Raw genomic sequence first — 24,103 nt, forward strand, 5'->3', positions numbered from 1 at the left:
TCACAGGTGGTTAATTAACATAGATCTATTAGGTGTATGTGGTTTAATGCATTAGTACCTCCTCTGAAGACTTTTGCATGATTCTATGCTACTTTGCTGAATAGATATTAGGGGGTGAAAGTTGGTCATCTTCCTCTGAGATAATGTAATGCTCGTACATTTGGGAATGACAGAAAAGTTTTTTAAAAATTGCTTTTGTTATTTCTTGAATAATTTGCCACATATATTATGATAAATATCCACAGAATGCATACATGCCTACATTTACCAATGATATTTTATCACATATGTATATAATCTAACAGCTTTAATGAGGATATTTTGATCTCTATGTAGAAATTGGAAAGACTCTAGAAATAAACCAATCCAAAGAATCCCAATTTTAAAATTAAGAAATTCAGAATTTATTTTTTTTAAGATTTTATTTATTTATTCATGAGCGACAGAGAGAGAGAGAGAGAGAGAGAGAGAAGGAGGCAGAAGCAGGGAGAAGCAGGCTCCTGATGAAGCTCAGAGCCTGATGCAGGCCTCTATCTCAGGACTCTGGGATCATGACCTGAGCCAAAGGCAGACATTTAACAGACGGAGTCACTCAGGCACCCCAAAATTTCTTTTTTTTTATGATTTTATTTATTTATTCATGAGAGACACAGAGAGAGAGAGAGAGAGAGAGATTGAGAGAGAGGGGCAGAGACACAGGCAGAGGGAGAAGCAGGCCCCATGCGGGGAGCCTGATGTGGACCTCCATCCTGGGATTCCAGGACCACGCCCTGGGCCAAAGGCAGACATTCAGCCGCTGAGCCATTCCAGGCGTCTCCAGAATTTCTTTTAAATGTTTAACTAATGTGTTCTTGACTTTCATGATATCAGACTTTCATGATATCTCTTTGTCAAAATATATATGCGTTTTCACATACACACACACACATATGCAAACAAGCTTTGAGAGGACAAAGGAATTAAAATATGTAAAGTAAAGCAAAAAATATTTCCACTCTTAATCCCCAAAAATCTCCAATATATTCTATCATCACATATAATCAATTTGAAATATACATATTTCAATATATATTTATATAAATACATGATTTTTATGTAAATATAAATATGTTTATATGCAGTATATATTCAAATTATGAATAATGTCTAGAAAATATTTTTAATTCTTTTAATTTTGTAATTGCAACATACAATGTACGTATGAATAAATAAATATGACACAAGAAATTACATGTTTCACTTTTAATATAGGTAGAATTTTCACAAGAAATTGAAATATACTTCTCAATGTTGAACAATAAAGTAAGTAATAATTACTATTAAAATGTATGCAATTTAAGTGACTTAAATGTCACAATTTTTTACTTAGGCATTCAGGTATTTTACTTGTCTTAAGCAAATAGTATTATGAAATATTTAATAAAGTAAGAAAATCTTGTTCAAGTACCAATCCTTTAAAAATATATTGGATTTTATTTTTTATTAATTATACCTATAGTTTCTACTTTTTATTTGCCTTAAGTTTATTATTCTAAATTTATCTAAATTCTAATATTAATTTTTACTCAGTAAAAAGTACTGTTATTTTTGAAATTCTGTTACATTATAGTCAACCATTGACTAAGTCTTACTTAGTGGGTTTATAGACTGTTTTTCTACACATTTTTCCTACAGTATGAATGGAATCATTGCTGACTTCCTATGCATATAAGAATTGAATTTCTTCAAATAAACCTTATGTTTCTTTTGTGCCCACAGAGACATCTGGATACTCATCAGAAGTGTAAAAACCCCAACTAGAAGAAAAAAGAAATAAGTATCCTTTCTTATTTCTATGATGCATATAGCAAGTTACATTTAAAAAACTATCATATTTAGCTCTTAAAATATTTCTCAATTGTTGCATACTTCTGAATCAATTTTCTTTACTTATATTCATTGCCTAGCATAATATATATTCAACCATTTTCATTGCATGGTTGAATAAACATAGAAAGTACACAGCAGAGATCAAAATAAATTCACATTTTTTTATATCCCACTGCTACAAAGTATTTCCAAATAAAGAATTTTTATCTCTTTGAATTTTTCAGTAATAGTTTTCTGTATGTATATAATATACATCTACACAGACACATGGCAAACCACATTAATTATGATTTTAAAATTTTATACAGTGGAACGAATAATGGATGAGATGCTTGTAATGGTTGTACCACATATCTTTTCCAATACATGCAGCTGATTGCAATTTAACTCTCTTATGTGTGTTAAAATGCCCAGCATTTAAGATTACACACTTATGCTCCTAGTCTTCCCTTCAGAGACATTATGAGCACTTGAAGGACACAGCAATACACGTCTGCATTTATGCATAACAGAGTTTCAAGTGAAGTGCATTATTACCATTACTTTTTATTAATAAATTCTTGCTGTTTAATATGTTTGGGCTACTTTTTCTAGGTTGGATTAAGCCATAATTACCTAGAGATTTTTGTTTCATTATATTTTAAAACTGCTAAAAATATCCGAAATAAAAATAAAAATAGAAGCATAAAATCCTTTTGCAAAAATGCCAGACTTTACCGCTATAAAAACTTGTTCTCAGAAACCACTTTTCCTAAAGGTGCATTTACTTAAATATGGAATAACCTAGGTCTTACCTGGCAGTGTTTGTGTCATGACTGTGAAACTAATCCATGATCCAATCTGTTAGGTTAAAGAATAAATTAATAAATACCATTTGTGATATTACAAAGGTAATATGAAAGCTTAAAAGACAGTAAGAAAACTATAGGTAGAAATAAATTTCTCCCAATAATAATTTTGTTTTTAAATATGATAGTCATAATCCCACAAACAGCATCATATTCATAAAACAAAATGGAGCATATTGTTCCAAAAACTGTAATGATAAGAAAAAAAAAAACAAAATTCTGAAACATCTCAAGATATTTGATATGGAGATTGTAAAGTTTTCTTTAAAAATAAATATATGTAAAAATATTCATTTTTGCAGGGAAAATTGTGGTTGAATGTTCCAATTTCCTATGCCTATTACTTGAATTGAAATATATATCATAATTTATAACTCTGTGCCAAATCTACAGATAAAACCTGTATATAATTATATATATTAAACTATAATATATGTAAATACATAAACATGCATTTCATATATCATATAATAAAGTGTAATTATTTATATGCATAAATAGCATACCTCATAGGTGTAGTTAGGACATGAAACCAGGAAAAACATCCATGTGAAGGGGTTATAATTTGGACTTGGAAAACAGGCATTAATTCCTTTTAGAAAGAAGAGTAAAGTATCAGTGATGCTACATATTGCAAATTTAATCATATATGTATAATTCTAAATTCTCTAGAACAACTTATACTACATAAAATGTCATCATGTATTTATAGAAACGTATTTCCCAAATTACTCAGAAAAATCCCAGTTTCAAATGTTATGACCTTTTGACTCAGAATACCTGTCATTTTTTATGTCTACAGCTATATTGCTACAAAATTACAGAATATACCATGATAATCAGTTCTTTAAAATTTAATATGTAAATATTATTTTGCAAAATATTTGCAGCTTAATTGCATACTCAAATCAGTAAATGTGCCTTAACAATTGCATGCCTTTTCTCTTTTAGTTTCAAATAAGATGTTTTTGGTTGAGATTATTAAATACTTCAAACCTCCCTTTCTATTTAATTAGTGAAAATCCAAAGGGAATTTTACAAGGATGTCATTTATATTAAGAAAGTGTGAAAATCTCTCATAAGAGGATTACAGTGAGTATCAGCATAGTTAATATTCAGAAATACCACATAAATTATTTCTGCTCAGCAAGCAGGATTGTTATTTACAGTTTTCATTATACTTAGCATATTGTCACTTGATTTTTGTGATTTTTTGCCTTTCAATTTCTTTCAAGAAATATTTTAGATAACAAATTTATAATGATTTCAAGTTGAACTTTGAGCAGTGACATTTGTAAAAGTAAATGTGAATTATAAAATCACTGTTTATTCTCCATAGCAAGTTTAATCAGATAACACATCAGCTAATCTCTTTTAGTTATAATTCTAAAGTCATAATGAAATGTCAGTATGCTGCTTTCAGAATTGTAACTATTGCTAAAATATCAAAGTAAAAAAATATATTAGGTACTGTGCAGATTTCCTGTACTGTTCATTTCAAGATAAGGATAAATACATATGCCATTTAATATTTCAGATTGTCTTGATAACATACATGCAAATGCTTTTGTGTAATATCCATATATTCATCAAAAGAAAAGTGATTGAGGAACCTACTATCCATGTTATAGAATCTGAATTTCAGAGGTGGAAGATGCACGCAAGATAATCTGGGTTAAATCTAGTTTATGACTGTTCAGCCTCTAGTGTTAGTGGAATGTTCAAGGATCCACAAATGCACACTTCTTCCAGATGTAGTTTATAGATTTAATAACCAATATGTCTCAGGACCCTGAAAATGTATATAGACATTGTCTTGTGTATCTATTTTCTCTGTTAATTTTAAGATGTAAGCCTGGATGTTACTAATTTAATACTTACATCGCGATGAAATGCTTTCTCAATCTATATTTACTATATATAATAGAGCTTCTATTACATAAAAGTCAGAAGATTTTTTACATTGCAATAGTGCACCACCCAGATTCTTCTTTAGGTAGAAGAGATTATTCTACATCTTCAGGGATAGCTGCTGGCAGAAAACTTTCAATTCTCAGCATCCCCTAAGAAGATTGTCTGGCAGAACGGAGTAACCTTGTGCCCAAGGTCACATTCATTCTTTGGTGTAGCTTTAATCAAATATTTGATCAATATGGTAAATTGATGACTCAACTCAGAATAACATTGATTGATCATTCCAGCTTTAGAATGCCCCATAGGTTCACCTGAGACTGCCCTTGAAACTATATGACTCTCAATTTTCTCTCCAAACATGACTTAGTTTTTCCCCATTCATAAAATCATCTCTAACAGACCTCCTGAATGCTAATATCCACCTTAGCATCCGCATCCTAGAAAACTGAACTGACAGTAGCTGCCACCAGGAATGGCCCAAAAAGCAGATAATGGAATGGCATTTTAAAGTTGAATGACCAACTGAAAAGCCTGCAATGAGGACTCCCATCATTGACGGTAGATCCCAAACAGATAGCTGCTGGTACAAGAGTAGCTGTGCAAATATAAAGCCTTTTTACCAGTGGTGTGCTGATATTCTATACTGGTGGAAAAGAATGCTTTATTTGGTCCAATGGAATTAAGTGGTGACTGCTATCAGTACTCAAGGTAGCTTAAAACCGAAATTGACAATTGGCAATTAAAATCCAACTGCAACAGAGGACCTCATCACAGAAGCTCTAATCTCTTGGAATGGGAGAAACACAGAAAAAGCTGAACACCAGTCCAAAGACTTACTTGCAATAGTAGTCATGCTCCAAAGGAAAAAAAAAAAAAAAAAAAAAAAAAAAAAAAAAAACTCCAATCCAAACTAGGTCTGCTAAGTCAAGGTTGGTATTCACAAAATCTTGGTATAGATTCCCGTGAACCATGAGCCTGATGAAGGGGCCATTCTATTAAAAGCTAGCACAACCTCTTGCTTAAAGGCAATACATATGCCACTATGTTGCAAGAAATTCTGTTCTAGGATCTTCTCTATGTCTTCTTCGGAACTTCTATGCTATAAGGTAGGCTTACAGAACAATATAATCTACCTGAGGTTGTTCTGGATCTGGGAAGGGAGAAAAAGGATTATTCCTCAACCTACGGAACCCAGCTAGCAAATCATGGGAGAATATACATGTGATTGGATTCAGAGAATGCTTGATAAGAAAGGAAAAATATAAAATTGGACAAGGATAGGTTTATGTTGGAGCAGTCTTCTGGGATATAGGAGTTAATGCTCTGCTAAAATGGTACAGACACACTAACATGCACCTGGAAGCATGAGCACAGTAAGTGAGGAAGAAATGTTAGAATCCCCATGGCAGGCAGGGGAGAAAGATGTCAAATGGCTTAGAAAAGTGGGGATCCTAGATTAGATAGTCTATATAAGGCTGAAAAGGGAAGGCTCTTTTCCATGGAAGAAAAGTTTTTCTCATGTTCCATATCCCCATGTTCTTTCCCATGTTCCACATAATTTAGAGGATGTACCATTTTCCAAAGCTATAAGGATGTATTAGTGAAAGGGGCACCACCAGCACTAAGATTAGTTTTGTCTCTCTGCAGTTCCAGGCTGAGTATAAGGGCTGTCATTTTAGAACTAGGATGGACTAGTAGTGATTGGGATTTAAGTATCCTTCCTTCCCCTTCTCCCAAATCAAAGGCATTTCTAATTACAGCACTTAGTTGTCATAAGCCAGAATGAGTAGTAAAATCAGAAGAGGCTCGATCTACAAAAAGTTACGGCTGGTTAAAAGTAACACAATGTTCCAAAAAGCTAGCTTATATTTACCCAACAGTGTTATTTCTGAATTTAGATACAAATTAAGAGATGGACAGTCCAGAGATTTGGGGCAGCTGACAATATAACATTCCTTTCCCAGTTTTTGGATTTTAACCAGCTATAAGACACTAAATTCATTGGTGGAAGAACAAACTGGGACCTCAGGAAGGAAGACTCTGCAATGCCAAGACAAGTATCCAGGAAAATTTTACCTCCAAGATGAGGATCCAGATAGGGGATCTTGGGTAGCTGGCTCAATTTCTGAAGCATCTCTTGATTTCAGCTTAGGTCATGATCTCAGTGTTGTGAGACTAAGCCCCACACTGGGCTCCACTTTGCATATGGAGCCTGCATAAGATTCACTCTCCCTCTCCCTCTGCCCCCCCTCCCACATTCCCTTTCTTAAAAAAAATAAGAATATAGGTTATGACAATAGGTAATCTCTGAGACATTAAATGTGCATGTTGAGGGTAAAAGGAATCTAACAGTTTGTGGAGGAGAAAATTAGTGCACATCCGTTGTTATACTGAGACCATGTACAGTGGTAAAGGCTGTGTACTACTCTCCCACTAGCATGTCTCTTTTACATTTCCCCAGAAAGAGAGGCACTCTGGCAACCTGACAGAGTTATTACCAGAAAGTTTACAAAGAAGTGGATCTGTGAAACCTGAGGAAGAGACTGATGCGAGCTGATATGATGTCAAGATCCCCATCAAGTATGACAGACTTCTTCCATAACTGATGGGACTACTGGTAGCAGAAAGTTTTCAACTCCAGACCCTCCAAGAGGATGGCCTTGACTAAAGACAGCTGTTTTATACTCGGTCATTCACATTTCCCAGAGAGATCTACACTCAAGTAACCTTATTTCTAGTCATTCCAACACAAGACAACTCAGGTAAGTTATCCTAGATTCAGATACCCCTGTAGAATTAACTAAGGTCACTCGTGAGACAGCATCACAGTCTAATTTCCTACTTAGCAAAATTCTCCTTCCCTCCTTCTTTTCCGTATTTTGTAATAAACTTCTTTTAAACTTATTCTATATCAAACTGTCTCCTGGGGAACATGTTTTGTAACACCTTATTTAAATAATAAATATTAAATGGTCCCCCTATACATAATTTATGACTAAAGCACATCTAAGAAACAGATGTTACTACAAGGATCAATTAACACATAATGGGGAATAAAAAACCAGGAACAGCAGAAACTTTTTAAAAGCCAACAAAGGAACTGATAGTTTAAAAAGGAGTTTATGTAAGAAAAAAAGAATGCACTGTATGTATAGAAATCTAAAATTCATGATAAGGAAAAGTAGATCTACTGAGAAAAGGTCTGATACCTGACAGATCAGAACACTGAATATGAAGAACTGAAATGAGATGAAATGATTTGTAAGTAGTGAGACTAGAAGGTTTTCATCTTAGGAAGCACTACTTCCATGAAAGTATCGGAGAGCAGCTCATGAGGAATACATTGATTGGGGGCTTAGGGGAGAAGGAAAAGAGGGAAACATTTCTTTGGAATTGTGGCATTTAGAAAAAAAGAGTGTTTAAAGAATCAAAAGACACAATAAAACAACCCTTCTTCCTTCCGGAACACACTTTAGAGACTCCACTTCAAGCACCCCATCCGTAAAAATATTTATTATTTCTCTTTTAGGACAACCCATACACTTAAAAATGAACATAGGTTGATTGGCATTCATATAAGCCTTCTATGTAAGAAAAATAGAAAGCTATTTTTTCCATGCTGATAAAAATACCCCCTAAAAGATAATTGAAAAAATTTAACAGAATCTTTTTTTTTTTTATTTAACAGAATCTGCCTACACAGAAGCATTTACAGATACAGAGAACATAACCACTAAGAATTCCAAAACTCAAAATAGATTTGGCCAAAACAGGAAGAAAAAATAGATGAAAAGTGATTATACTCAAGAAAAAAATTGTAGTAAAAGGAAAAAAGTCATCTTAGTAATATAGACATTTCAATTTGCCTATGGAATGTTTAATAGAATAGGGGATATTAAGATGAAGAAAAACAGCCAAAAACAAATAAAAAGGTAAAAATAGAAAGTAATAGATATATAAGACATAAATATGTTATATATATATATATATATATATATATATATATATATATATATATAATTTAACCCCTTAATACATTCAACAATACAAGTAAACAAATTTTAAACCATAAGAAAACTTTCTGGAAGTAAAAAAAAAAAAAGACATGAATCAACCTACTGGAAGATTACATCATGTTTCTGGAAAATTGACCTGAAATTATGAAGTCTAAGACATACCCCACACAATTAATAGACTTAGTGATAAAGAAAAAGTCTTTGAGTCTCAAGATTAAAAGACCAAGTCAATTAATAAAGAAGAGAAGATTAGATTGGCATCCGATTTCTCAAGAGCAACGTATAAGCAAGTTAAAGGATGGAATAAACACTAAAGAAAAAAAGTCTTTTTCTCATGAACAATCCAAAGGCCTGTTTGACTTCAGAAACATGATTTAAAATTTTTATTTTCAAATCATGATACCATAATCCAAGTACATGAAGAAACTTGAGCAAGATGACACAGAGGTTCATAGTCAAGACTAAAATTAGTGATATTCATAACTTTGGCAATATTAGTATTTTTACAGAGTTGTATTGTGTTTCTACACTAAAAGTTTTACAGTTGGGTTTCAAATACATCCAAAGAGAGCTCAGTAAATCTATAAATTTGGATCAGATAAAAATGATATCCAACCACTCTATTTTTAATAAATAAATAAATAAATAAATAAATAAATAAATAAATAAATAAATATTTATTTATTTATAAATAAATAAATAAATATTTATTTATTTATAAATAAATAGAGAGAAAGAGCTAGCAAGACAGAGCATGAGCAGGGAAGAGAGAGAGAAGTAAACTCCCCAGGAGCTGGGAGCCTAACATGGGGCTTGATCCTAGGGCCCTGGGGTCATGAACTGAGCTGAAGGCAGACCCTTGACTGACTGAACAACCCAGGCACCCCTCAGCCACTCTACTTTAATGTAAAAGCAGACAATAAACCACAATAGCACTGTCATTATTCTCTTAATATTTTTCAGCAAGAGAAGGTACAAATATTTTCAAATCATGTTATCTATCATCTATCACCTATCATCTATCTATTTATCTATCTATCTATCTATCTATCTATCTATCTATCTATCATCTATCTATCATCTTTATATAGTCATCAATTTAACTAACAGCTAAATTCTAAGTGTCCTCCTAGGCATTACTGTTTCTAAACTTTGAATTTGCCAAAGATCGCTTTTATTAGAAAAAGTTTAAGTCTCTTGAAATATAGTGGGATTACATAAATTATTATGCAAATTAGATTAAGATTGGGAGTCAAGCTAAGAAATTGAAATTTATCACTGGATTTTATACTCCCTTACTTCTTAATCATCTGTTTTTCACATATTTAAGTGAGATTGTCATTTGATTTAGGGGGGCATGTGCATTTTATTTTAGAGAAACCATTATTAGAAAATATGATTTAGTTCAAATATCTTAAAAACTTAGTCATACAGGGGCTAGAATTGGGGCATATTGTCTTAAAAGTTTCCAACTATTGCTTTAAAAATGTTTGCTAAAGTCTTTTTAAAAATAACTAACATTAAAAAAATAATAAATAAATAAATAAATAAATAAATAATAAAAATAATTAACATTGTTTAGAGAAGAGATAAAGAGACTAACCTGTATGATTGGGATGAGCCAAGATCACATTGATGAAATGATTTCCAGCTTCACAAATCTGTAAAACATTTTAAACTTTTCAGTGTGATCAACATATTCCTCTTTAAAAATTATATTCTATAGATTTACCAACATCCATGTAAGATATTAATCTCAAGTTCCAAGAGATATATTATCACTCTAATTGTAAGGAGAAGGTAGCTTGTATCACAACAATGAAGAAGCTGTTGTAGACATATTGAATTAACCTAATGGATCACCCTGAGTTAGAAACTTTGAAGGTATTATTGATCTTTTTTTTTTTTTTTTGAAGACTTCATGTATTTGTGGGAGAGAGAGCAAAGTAAGAGAGAGAGTAGGAGATGGGAGGAGGGACAAAGGGAGAGGGAGAAGCAGACCCCCCGCTGAGCAGGGAGCTCAATGCTGGGCTCCATCCCAGAACCCTGAGATGTGACCTGAGCTGAAGGCACATACTTGACTGACTGAGACACCCAGGTGCCCCTATTGATCCGTTTTGATAACTAAGTTCAAATTCCCTTGTTAAAAATCAGGTTGTGCTGATTATATGCTTTGTACTTGGTTAGTAGGTAAGTTTCCACGCCATGAAGAGACAAGTCATGTCAGAGAAGATAAGCCTGGCATAGGTTTACACATCCTAAATTTATTAGCACAGTAGCAACCCTACCACTGCAAGGATGATAGCATGATTCCCCCCAACCCCCCGCCCCAGTTTCAACTCAGTTTAGAAAACTTATTGTAAGCAGTACTGTCCTGCAAAGACACTTGCTGATTGTCTGTCATCTGACCCCTTGATCATGTACACTGCCCTAGCCATCCTAGTGAATAGGCCACTGTGACCCCCTAAGAAACTCTAGTCTAACATCTCTGGGAATGAGGTTAAAATTGTTCCCAAATTGCAACATGGAACCTCACAAGTTAGTACCCCTTCCTTTGTTACCTATATGCTTTACCTGATTTCTTAAAGAGATTTTATTTATTTATCAGAAAAAGAGAGAGAAAAAAAATAAAAATAAAAGAAAAAGAGAGAGAGAGAGAACATGAGGAGGGTGAGAGAGGGGAGGGATGGATGGAGAGGGAGAAGCAGACGCTCAGCTGAGCAGGGAGCCCACAGTGGGGCTCCATCCCAGGATTCCAGGATCATGACCTGAGCTAAAGGCAGAGACTTAACTGACTGACCCACGCTGGCACCCCATTATATGTTTTATCTGATAAACATGAAGTATGTATTCAACATTTAAATACTATGTTGTTAATAACAGATTGTTATCCAAAACCATTTGGTTTAAAGTCATCCAAATTTTCACTATAATATATCCCATAAATTGAGCATGTTTTTAACTCAGTATCTTTAATGCTAATAATCTCTTCCAATATACCTGATTTTGTTCTTTTCAACAATCTCTCTATGGATTTCTTCAGATATAATAGTTTTCTAACTGTAGAAGAGGTTCCTAGTTTCTCAAGTTGTCGCTAGGAATAAAAGCTGAATTTTACATTTTCAGATAATAATTTTATAGTTGAACTTATTTCTAGGTGAATGTGGTTAAGACTATGAGCCACTGTTGGATGAATCTATGCTCAAATGCCTCATCTTTTAACTTACTTTCTAGAGATTACATGACTAAGACATATGAAAGTCCATTTCTTCCCCTAAATGCTAATATTACTTCCTGTCTTATGATGGTTATTTTAGGATGATTAAATGAAATCAAGTGTCTGACATATGAATTACCCAATAAAACTATGATAATTTTAGTTACCAATGTCATTAATTAAAAACTTCTTCAGAGAATGTTCCTACACTGATTAATCTCACTTCTCTAAATTTCTATCTCACACAATGGTAGCACTACAAAACACATAATTACTAAATTAATAATTTGTTATATTTGTTTGGTCTTCACATATATTTCTAATCTTTCAGGCAAATGGCATGTCATACTTATTTTTCATCACTCACAGTGCCAAATACCAAATGGGATATATGATAAAAACACTTATTAATAAGCAAATTAACTTACCAAATCTTTGTGAACAAATTAGACGTTAGAAATTATGGGTTTTCTTCTGGTAAAACATAATCACTTTATTATTATCAAGATTTTAAATTCATTCAACCATCAAAATATTTTCTCCTTCCTACTTTCCACAACACAACTATATCTGAACAACTACTTTTCACAACACAACTATATATAGGCCATGAAATAGAGCATTTAAGCTTTATTAAGACCACTAGCTATATCCCATAATTTATCATTAGGTGCCCCTTCCCTCCAACCCCCAAATAAACCACATAATGTACTGAAATAAGAAATATGAGAGAAGGGGATAAAAAAGCTGGGAAATAATCCAACTTTTCCATCTTTCCACCTACAGTTGAAATGCCTATCTACATGCATTGTAGGAGTGGAGAGAAAAAATCAGCTATATCTATACTATATCCTTAGAAATACTTAGTTTATCATCAACTTAGCAAATCTGTAATGGATTTTAAGGATCTATTTTCAATGCTCACATTAAGCACTGGTTCTAAAACTCTGAAGAATGAATGTGTCCAGTATAGGTTAATTGACCTAGATAAAAGTGGTTGATATAATTTCCTCTTCTGTCAGAGCTGAGTAAGATTAGAAAATTCAGTCAGTGCTGTAAAACTCAATATATGGTTCTCTCGTTGAATAAAATTTCAGAAGCACATTCAGTGTGAAACCCTGAAACATTTCCCAGCATGACTTACACATTTCTACTGGGTTGATTCTTCTTTAAATTAGGAATCTTCATTTAGCATATTACATGTTAACACAACAACTTCATAAATAAAGTTTGAGAAAGTTATCATTAAGGTTTGATTTCTACGTTATTTACATGTTAAATCATCTTATATAGTAAACATGCAGATGTGTAGGAGTTGCCCAACTTGTAGAGATCCATTTTTATATAATTTCTGTATGGTTCTTTCTTGTAAGCTTCAGCAAGCAATTGTTCTCTACTTATATAAGGGAAGACAATGTGTCTATGGAATAAAATCTAAACACTCAAACACAGAATTTGTAGACATCCAAAAGGCTCTCATTTTGTCTTAGTAAAATTCTTTTGGTTTCCACAGTAAAGATAAGTAATCTTTATTTTGTAATCTGATAGTGTTTTATAGGAATGAAAATTATCTATATTATTTCTGTATATATCTATTTTCCCTAAAGTTTTATACATGTTATCATTAATCATTATTTATAATTTGACATAAGTTTATAATTTGAGCAATGTAATGGTCATTTTATTAATATAATTAAAAATTGAATCTGCTAGAATGTTTCTAACACTAATAATCAGATTTGTTTTGAATTTCAGCTATTTTAATTTTCTCTATTTCTAATGATATTTATCATGTCACATCTTATTTTATGTAATATATCAAGAATAAGAAAAATCTTCAATCACTATATAATTATGGAAAATTTCATCATGATCTGTATCAACTATTATCATCTTGAGAAGTTAGTCTCTAAAGGATAAAACATATTTGCATAGACATGCTATTTAATAATATAGGCCAATATTACACTCTTTTAGCATCATAAGTTTTATATTGGACTTATAATAACATATCACTATGATAACATTATAAAATTTATTCTAATTCCCAATCTTGATTTTTTAAAATTAGGAAACCCATTTATAGACATTTCAATAAAAAGATAACATGCATTATGTTCCAGAATATATATGTCCAATATATTCATTATAGGTTTATCAGAAAAAAAATATAGTAACCAATACTTTTATTCATAAGAGTTTATTTTTTAAGAAGTTTAAAGTTGACAGCAAAATCAAGGGGAAGGTACAGGGATTTTTTTATATACCCCCGTGCTCCTGCACATTCATAACTTCTCCCATTATCCATGTCCCCCACCATCATGGTATGTTAGTCACAGCTGATAAACCTACATTGACACATTATAATCACCCAAAGTCCATAATCTACATTACAGTTCACTCTTGGCATTGTGCATTCTGAGCTTGGACAAATGTATAACGGCACATATCCATCATTATAGTAGCATACAGAGTATTTCCACCATCCTCTTCTTCTTCCTCTCTCCCCAACACTTGCCAACCACCAATCTCATTACTGTTTCCAGTTTTGCATTTCCCAGAAATTCATCTATTTGGAATCAAACAGTATTCAGTCTGAAAGGGCTTCTTTTACTGAATAATATTCTTTTCATTTCTCCTGGTGTCTTCTCATGGCTTGATAACTCATTACCCTTTAGCATGGAATAGTATTCCATTATCTGGATGTATCAGTTTATCCATTCAGCTACTTTGAGACTTCTTAATTGCTTCCAAGTTTTGGCAATTATTTTTTATTTTTTATTTTTTTAAGATTTTATTTATTTATTCATGAGAGGCACAGAGAGAGACAGACAGACAGAGGCAGAGACACAGGCAGAGGGAGAAGCAGACTCCATGCAGGGAGCCTGACATGGGACTCGATCTCGGGTCTCCAGGATCAGGCCCTGGGCTGAAGGCGGCACCAAACCGCTAAGCCATCGGGGCTTGCCCAGTTTCGGCAATTATGAATAAAACTGTTGCAAACATCCTTTGTAGGGTTCTGTGTAGACATAAGTTTCTAATTCCTTTGGGTAAATATCCAGGAGCACAATTGCTGGATAGTTGAAGTATATTTAGGTTTGTAAGAAACTGCCAAACTGTTTCCCAAAATGACTGGATCATTTTGGATCCCCACAGCAACGAATGAGAGTTCTTGCTCTTGTTCCACATCCTTATCTTCATTTGGTGTTGTCAGTGTTCTGGATTCTAGGCCATTCTAATAGGTTTGTAGTGCTATGTCTTTTAATTTGCATTTCCATGATAGCATATGATTTGGATCATCTTTTCATAGGCTTATTTGATATTTGTGTATCTTCTTTGATAAGGTGTCAGTTAAAATCTTTTTCGTATTTTTGAATTGAGTTGTTTGTTTTCTTATTCTTGCATTTTAAGGACATTGTATATTTCTGATAATGATCTTTTATCAGATGTGTTTTTTGCAAATATTTTTCCTAGTCTTTGTTTTCTTCTCATTCTCTTGACATTGTTCTTTGTGGAGCAGAAGTCTTTAATGTGTTTTTAATGAGCTTATCAATTACATCCTCCATGGATCATTCCTTATTGCTTTATTGTGGTACCTAAAGTCATCTAGATTTTCTTTTATGTTATCATCTAAGAGTTTTACAGTTTTGCACTTTGCACTTAGGCCTGTGATCCATTTTGAGTTAATTTTTGTGAAGTGTAGAAGTTCTGTGTCTAGATTCATTTTTTTCTTTTTGTATGTAGATATCTAGTCGTTCCAGCACCATTTATTATGACTAATTTGTTCTATTGTATTATCTTTGCTCTAAACAATACTGGTCACTTTTGAAAATGAATAACTGTAGGGTTCTAAATAAAAGTTCAGCTATTGCATTTATATGATTGTAGGATATGAAAAATAAGTTTTAATAGTTATTTTATGAATTTTTGTGTTGCATGAAATTAAAATTTTATTGTATAAACCTGCTATACTTGCTATAGGAGAAGATATTTTCACTCGATAAATTAACTCAGAGTATTTGATCGTGAAATTGATTTAATGTTTAAACACTGTTTATTTCTGTAGCCCATCTCATTACCAAATTCTAGGGATTAGGAGTTATTTATTTATTTTTAATCCATTGAGCTTTCATGAAATATCATATAATGCAAGAATGTGCACATTTAGTACCAGGATATAGTCTAAAAATAACACCATACAGTAAAACGTTAAAAATAAAAATACTTCATAAATACTGACTCTGGAGTAAATCATTGCTAAAAACATACTTATGATAAAACAAGCCAGTTGGGTGTGCCTATTAAAAAAAACAACAACAACAAATGATAATAATAACAAATAAAAAATAACAACACACACTATGATTTTTTTTTCAGAAATTATTTTTATATTATCTTTAATACTTTATATTTTAGCAATATTTTTATCATTATAGTAGCTGCTGATTTTAATTTATATTATTACTATTTTTACGAGTAAGTCAGTTTCAGATGAAAAATAATAGTTATAAAAATTATAATAAAATAAACTTGCATTAATTTTACCTTAATATTAAAATGAGTTTTCTAAACAAAATATTGAAGAAGCAATACTCCAACCAAAGTTTTGTGTAAAAGTTGATTCCTACTTATGTTATTATTTACCTTAGATACTTGAAGGGATTTGAGAGGAAATCAAATTGGAGAATGATGAGAAAATGTGGAGTCCTGAATTGTGTTTTAAATCTTCAATAAAAAGTACTGTCAGTCATTTTATTGGCTTCTATCAACAGTAGGCAAAAGATCAGAAAAAAGTGTCACAACTAAACCTGAGCATGCTGCCTGACAATGAAAGCACTTACCTTTGGCACACTTTTCTTTCCTCATTTATCTCCTTCTATAAGTACCCAACATTTGAGCAGTTTCCTGGCCTTACTGCAGTTTCTATAGTATGGCCTCACTCTCCTCCACCCTTGTTAAAAGCTGTGATATATTGTTCCCAGCATCCTCTCCTCTAATCAAAAATTACTGTTCTGTGCCCAAGGTTCTTCCCCGTTCAGTGTTACAGGAGAAGGTGTGACTTTTTGATAAGAGAGTGATTTATTACTTCTCCAAGAATATTTGCATTTTAATAAAAAAAAACCTAAATGAGTGTAACTAATAGTGAGACTGAAGACACAGAGGCAAAACCAGGGAGAGGAGTGATTTTCAGTACTTTACAAACCATGTCTTCTACATTATTATTTATTTCCTACATTGTTGAAGACAGTAAAAAATCAGGGAAAAATTCATTTTATGGTGAAGTGCTCAATGTACAAAGAACTGACAAGCCATAAACTGCTTCTGGAGAGTAAAACATAAACTGAGAGGAAAAAATGGATAAAGAAAATAGATTGTTATTTATACAATAGCAAAATATTTAAAATCATAAATTCTATTTTGTTTTGCAATAGTGCTTTTGTTCCTTTGTGGGTGGATTTGGTTTCAGAGAATAGAGATCATAGAAATATACAGAGATTGGATTATAGTGTATCTCCACAATTTCTAGGAGACAAAAAAAAAAAAAAAAAAAAAAAACACAACCAAAGATCTAAAAGTTGTGGGGAAAGGTATTCTGATGTTTTTAAAAATTTGCCTATACTTGATTCTACTTGCTTGATTTTTATCCTCTTGTAGATTTTGTGATATCAGAACATATTTGAGGAAACAAAGTCTTGTTGAAAGTAAGAAAAGAAGAGGTGATGAAATAACTTCTCAGAATATATAGTATAAACATGACAAAATTCACCAAAATCAAAGATTTTCCACAAGAAATTATACTTCACTTTGGAATACATTAAGTATGCATTTTAAAGTGCATTGTTTTGCTTAAAATAGATTTTGCTTAGTATGTTAGAAAACTCAGAATAGCAATAGAAAAAAAAAGAGGAAGAGGGAGCAGAAGAGACAGTTAAAATTTGTAAATGGTTAGTCCACAAAATGGATGATTCACACATGAGTAATTAAGAATTAACTATGACTGTATTTCAGAAATTCTAATATATTATCTCCTAACAAGGTGATATTCTGGGTACACAATAGCAGAAAAGCAAAATCAACTTGAAATGAATAATGCATTTTTCCCATGTTAAGGAGGTATATATATCAAGAAATGAAGAACAGGAAGTTTTGCAAACATTAGTAAAAAAAAAATTAAGGTAGGCATTTTCTGGTTAAACTTTATATCATACAAGTTTGGGCTATGAATTTCCTCTCTGTTCTTTCTACATAATAATTGATTATATTATATGCTGATAATCGTAATATAATTTTAAATGCACTTGACTTAAAAATAGGTGCTGTTCTTTCCAAACCATTTGCATATACATTTATTATGATAAATGTGAAAGGCACACCTTTAGATATTCAAGTTATTATGATTGAAAAAAAATAACCTTGAAATATATAATGTATGCTCACAATAATATAGTAGGCATCTTCAATAGGTGATATATGTGCAAATTCAAACAACTCATCTGTTGTTATATCCTGTATTGGAATCAATTTCTTAAAACTTATATGCTAATATCAAACTTTGTTTATGAAAATTAAATGTGTTTTGCCTACATTGAACATTATCAAGAAATTCATGGCTAGCGGGAGTTTTTAATTTTTCATCACTATTTATAATTTTAAGAGACTCGTAGTGGCCCTTTTGTCTCTTTTCCAAATTTCTATTTGCAATAGAATACAATTACATCCAAAATTTTGACTTTTACATAGTTTTTCTTCATATCCTCAATACTATCTATAAATAAAAACACAGGTTGTTCCTTTTATCTTAATTTAAATCTATGATTGAATGAGTCAAAGTTTGATATGTACTTAGAAGTGTGGAATTAAAGTTATCACACTTACCTACTGTCTGTATTGGATGTAGTCAATGCTACTGTTTATCACTATTTGTTTATTCTGACACCTTGGCCCTTATAAGACAACAAGTGTGATAAAATTTTATGACTTGACTGTTTCTCCTACTTCTTATTTTTTCCCATGTGAAATATATATAAAAGCATTCATTAATAAAATAATTTGTGAAGAATAAGCATGAATAGCTTATTTAGGAGGCAATGTCTTTTAAAAGTCTTTGGGGAAAAATGTATATTACAAATTATTAGAATTTTGCCCATTTCCAATTATGCCTCTTTATTTTTCACTTAAAAATATTATGACTGCTATGACAAATGTTTTAAAAAGCTGTAACTTTTCCGGGAGTGGCTGGGTGGCACAGTTAAGTGTTCAACTCTGGGTTTCAGCTCAGGTTGTGATCTGGGGGAGTGTAAGATCACGATCCATGTCAGGTTCTGTGCTCAGGACAGAGTCTGCTTAAGACTCTCTCTCCCTTTCTCTCTGCTTCCTGGACTCTTCTCTCTTTCTCTCTCTCAAATAAATAAATAAACCTATCTTAAAAAAAATAAAAACCTATAACTTTCCCTATTTTTTTTCTTTTCTTTTTCTTTTTCTTTTCTTTAATGGATTCATTGCTATACCACATTTGAGAAAAGGAAATGAATCAAGAATGCTATATAAGGGATCCCTGGGTGGCGCAGCGGTTTGGCGCCTGCCTTTGGCCCAGGGCGCGATCCTGGAGACCCGGGATCGAATCCCACGTCGGGCTCCCGGTGCGTGGAGCCTGCTTCTCCCTCTGCCTGTGTCTCTGCCTCTCTCTCTCTCTCTCTGTGTGTGACTATCATAAATAAATAAATTAAAAAAAAAGTTTTAAAAAAAGAATGCTATATAAAATGGGAGATGTATAAATATTACACAGAACTAACAGAAAACAAGTTGCAAAAATGTATAGTGGCTAACATTTTAAGGAGGAGAAAAACGAAATAACAGATATGAACATCTAAAAATGTATCAGAATGAAGACCAAGTACGTGGTTATTATTCTATCACTAATTAATTTTTTCCAGTTGCTCAAATTTACTGAATAGTTAATATTCTGAGATCATTACACTTGGTACAATGTAGGTTAGCAATAAAGGCATCAAAACAAATAAACTGAAGTCTTGCTATCTATGAATAATATACACATGTGGAAAATTAAAAGGTGGTGATAGTTTCTACAAAACCACAGCCAACAAGTAGAGGATGTTTTTAACGAAATTATTAGCTAAAATACACACATTGGTTTGCATGAGAGCTTTTAACAAAGTGTGTGTGATTTGTGCCTTGTATGAAATGGTGGGATATAATTTATTCAATACCAATTTCACAAATGGCATAGACTTATATATGAATCAAGGAAATTTAATCAATACATCGGGAACAGGAATTATGGGATTAATCTATCAAGGATAGGAATGAAGAAGAACATGAACAAAGAATAAAAGCATGGGTTATTTGGTGGAAGAATATGGTGTATAAAGCAAAATGTGTTGAATGAAATAATGCATTTCAGAAATAATAATCTGTTGTAATCAGATTGATGTGTACCTAATTCAAACAATGAATATGTAAAGTTAAATAGAATAATCTAAAAAACTGGATTGTGAACACTTAGAAAAGCCCTGTGTTTTATTCTAAAAAGTAGACTTTGTTTACATTCAGAATTAGTTAAATTAACAATTATGCCAAAGTGATTTGATGCTCATCTGTTAGACTCCTGAAACTCACTTTTAGGCTTCTGAAAGTATATAGACAATAGAAGTATTACTAAGTTTGATTTTTTCAAATTCTACTATATTTCAAATTATTCTAATCATCCTTTATAGATGAGTAGAACATTTTTACTAAAAGATCTGGAGAGCTGGGATGCCTGCGTGGCTCAGCGGTTGAGCGTCTGCCTTTAGCTCTGGGTGTGATCCCAGAGTCCTGGGGTCGAGTCCCACATCAGTCTCTCTGCATGGAGCCTGCTTCTCCTTCTGCCTGTGTCTCTCTCTCTCTGTGTCTCTCATAAATAAATAAAATCTTAAAAAAAAAAAAAGATCTGGAGAGCTAAAAAGAAAAATTTAGAGAGCTAATGCCTTAATTCGAGGTAATTGCTTGACTTACTGCACTTAATGCCATTAACTATATAATATAAAAATAGATGATATTTTCTACATGTGAAATCCTCAAATATAATTTGTTTTGCATTCTTAATAGCACTACAATGAGAGCATGAATAACAAATAATATAAATAATACATACCAAAAAATTGATAGCAGATACTGTGACTTGGCGGTTACCAAATGCTAGAAAGTAGGAAAGAAGATGTCATGCAGACATTCATATTTTGGAAAACCACACTATAAACATAGTTCAGGCAACGTTTATTGGATATTGCTATCCTCTAATCCAGAGTCTGTGGTGTATGTAATTGGCCTTTTGGAATGACACACTTTGCAATCTAAAGGGATGAAAATATTTTTGCTTTCAACAAGTACTTTTTTTCTAATCACCTAATTATATTTAGAATACAAAAGAAATCTACTTTTAATTTGTATCATTAAATTCTTTGAAGGCTGATTTTATCTCTCATTTGTCACTGTAAAAGCACATATCAAAATATTTGATGGCACCCAATAATATGCTTGCTTTTTAATGTTTAACAGCAAAAATAAACATGCTAATAACAATTTTTATATTTTGCATTGATGTTTTATTTTTATAAATATTTTATATTTATATTTTAAGCATTATAATTTGAATGTGTTTTATATTATAAGTGTTTTATATTTTTTATCTAAAAACAAATATATGAGGCAAGTATTAATGTCCTCATCTTGAAATAAAGAAGAATATAGGTTATATAAGTTCCCAAATCATATAGAGTAATGAAGGTGTCCTAAATTCACCTTTCTCATGGTAGAGAAGTGGAATATACCAAAGGACCACAAATAAAAATTTCTGAAAGGCTCATCATCTATATTAATAGTTGCATTTCTTTTTTCTGTTTATGTGTATACATATAAATTATATTTATGTAGTAAACATATTTGCAAGAAAACATAACACCTCATCTTAAATTTTGCATATTTTATAACTATATTTAAAGGTTTTTCTAATATTATTAAAAGCTCATTATAAAGGATGCAGCAGCATCTGCACTATAATGTTTAATGTGGCTAGCTCTAAAAACATTAAATATTATCTAATTACTGCAAAATTAGCGGTACTTTAAGTTTATGTGTAAATAATACTACCTCAAACATCTTTCTTCCTGTCTTTTATGGAAGTTCTATTTCGATTGGCTAGCAATTTAAAAGTATAATTTATTCAAAAGTTATATAAGTATCTATGCATGGATATATATACATACATATATATTTCTGTATATAAAATATGTGGAAGTGTTGGAAGTTTTGTTTTTATAAAGTGCATATATTTAATTATGAAATAAAATACATTAATGGAGAAAATTTGTGAAATAGATAAAAATGTAAAAGAAAATGCATTAAAATCCCATTATCTGTGGTAAATCATTTAAAATTCAGATTTTCCCTTAGAAGGATACATATTTGTTATACACTCTTTATAATATCTGATAAAACAATTTTATCATCACTTATTCCTTAATATTACATTTGCCATATAACTAAGCATACTTTCCTATAATTAAACATTGTTCTCTAGCTAAATCGAAATATTTTTTTATTTGTGTCTACTTCTAGACAAAACTTAGTTCATTCAACAATAGTTGTTAGGACTTTATATGAGAGGCACTATACTGTGTGCTTGTGGTAAATCAATTATAAACTAAGCCCAAAGCAACTCTTATCTTAATGCAAATTATTGTCTGGCAAGGAAACAAATAACAATCACAAAATAACAAATGGAAGTTGCAACTCGGATAAGTGTTACAAAGAAAGATCTATATAGTATTTAATGTAAGAGCTAAAATGAAAGATTTAATCAGGGATATCATAGAGGACTCTCTAAGAACATTGTGGAAGTCTAATTTAGAAAATGAATAGATATTAACACAGACAAGAGAGGGGTGCAAAACATTTCATATAGGAGGGCAGTGAAGATATACTCCATTTTCATTTTTTAAATGAGAATAAATATGATGTGATAAAAACAGGTAAAGGGACAAAGAGTATAATTTTTAAATATTTTTAATATTTATTTCCAAAATGCAAAGTTACAGATAGAAAAAACTTTCTAGAAAAAATTTCAGCCATTATTAAAACTTTTTATAATTTTTTATACTTTTTATAATATTTCACATTTCGCAGAAAAAAAAACCCAAATGGGTTATTTTTCCTTGATTGATGTTGATACCAACATTTAAATATTGAGTTTTCTGAACATATGCATTCCATTTTGCAGTTAATGGAATATTCCTACCATTGGGTAGTTTTCAATTATGATAATGTTTTCCTGTTTACTTTTAAATATTTTCAAGAAGTATTAAAAATTACCTCCTTAATGGTATATGTGGTGGAAATACATAATATGTTGTTTTTTTATTTAAGTCAATGTGTGTAAATGTACAGATGCCATTAATTTTATGCAGCCAGATCTGTTGAGGACTATATATGATATTTATTCACTTTCCAGTTGGAATCAGTATTGTAATGCGATATATGTTTTCACAGAATTTGAGTCCTATTTATAATTTATGCATTTAAGAATCTTGAGTACAGTAAAATTAGAGTTTCAGGGCCTCATTTTCCTAATCTATAATCAGGAATATTAGCATTTATATAATAATGTTTCTCATTACAAAAGAAATAGGAAATTTACAATTATTGACAAACATTAAGTTTTCAATAAATATTTTGCATATGTTAATAACAATCAGCTTCTATTATTTTGTATCAGATTCCTAGAATGTAACATCTTTCAGAGGCTCTTAAACATACTGTGGGGCAAAAATATCTTTCGGTTAATGTTTGAAAATTAGTAGGTACATCTTCTGATAAAATATTTTTTTTAAAAAATGAGAGTTATATGATTTAGAAAATTTTCCTCTTCAATATTCATAGTCAATTGTTAGATTTAGAAGAATTCAAGTTTTGAACATTGGAATGATTTACTTATAGCGTGCTCAACTAGATTTGCTGATTTTACCAAAGATTCTGTTGTTGGTACTTCAAGCAAAGATGTTAAGATGGTTTAACTTATTTTATAAAATCTGAAATAAAGCTTGGAATGCCTGGGTGGCTCAGTGGTTCGGCCTCTGCCTTCAGCTCAGGGTATAGTCCTGGGGTCCTGTGGTCAAGGCCCACATCAGGCTTCCTGCAGGGAGCCTGCTTCTCCCTTTGCCTTATGTCTCTGCCTCTGTGTG

General features: G+C 31.7%; 1 protein-coding gene across 1 annotated transcript in view; it reads right to left on the reverse strand.

Moving 5' to 3' along the window:
• Nucleotides 1-480: 480 nt before the first annotated feature.
• Nucleotides 481-24,103, reverse strand: part of TECRL (trans-2,3-enoyl-CoA reductase like) — a 95,063-nt gene continuing 71,440 nt past the window's right edge. Inside the window, exons 8-12 of the mRNA XM_055342680.1 lie at nt 21,019-21,062; nt 10,251-10,308; nt 3,224-3,309; nt 2,664-2,709; nt 481-1,796 (exon numbers count right to left, since the gene is read on the reverse strand). Of these exons, the coding sequence (XP_055198655.1) occupies nt 1,669-1,796; nt 2,664-2,709; nt 3,224-3,309; nt 10,251-10,308; nt 21,019-21,062 (362 nt within the window). The 3' untranslated portion in view covers nt 481-1,668. The remainder of the gene's footprint in view (nt 1,797-2,663; nt 2,710-3,223; nt 3,310-10,250; nt 10,309-21,018; nt 21,063-24,103) is intronic.

The sequence above is a fragment of the Nyctereutes procyonoides genome, unplaced genomic scaffold, assembly GCF_905146905.1.
Source record: "Nyctereutes procyonoides isolate TBG_1078 unplaced genomic scaffold, NYPRO_anot_genome, whole genome shotgun sequence".
NCBI classification, from domain to species: Eukaryota; Metazoa; Chordata; class Mammalia; order Carnivora; family Canidae; genus Nyctereutes; species Nyctereutes procyonoides.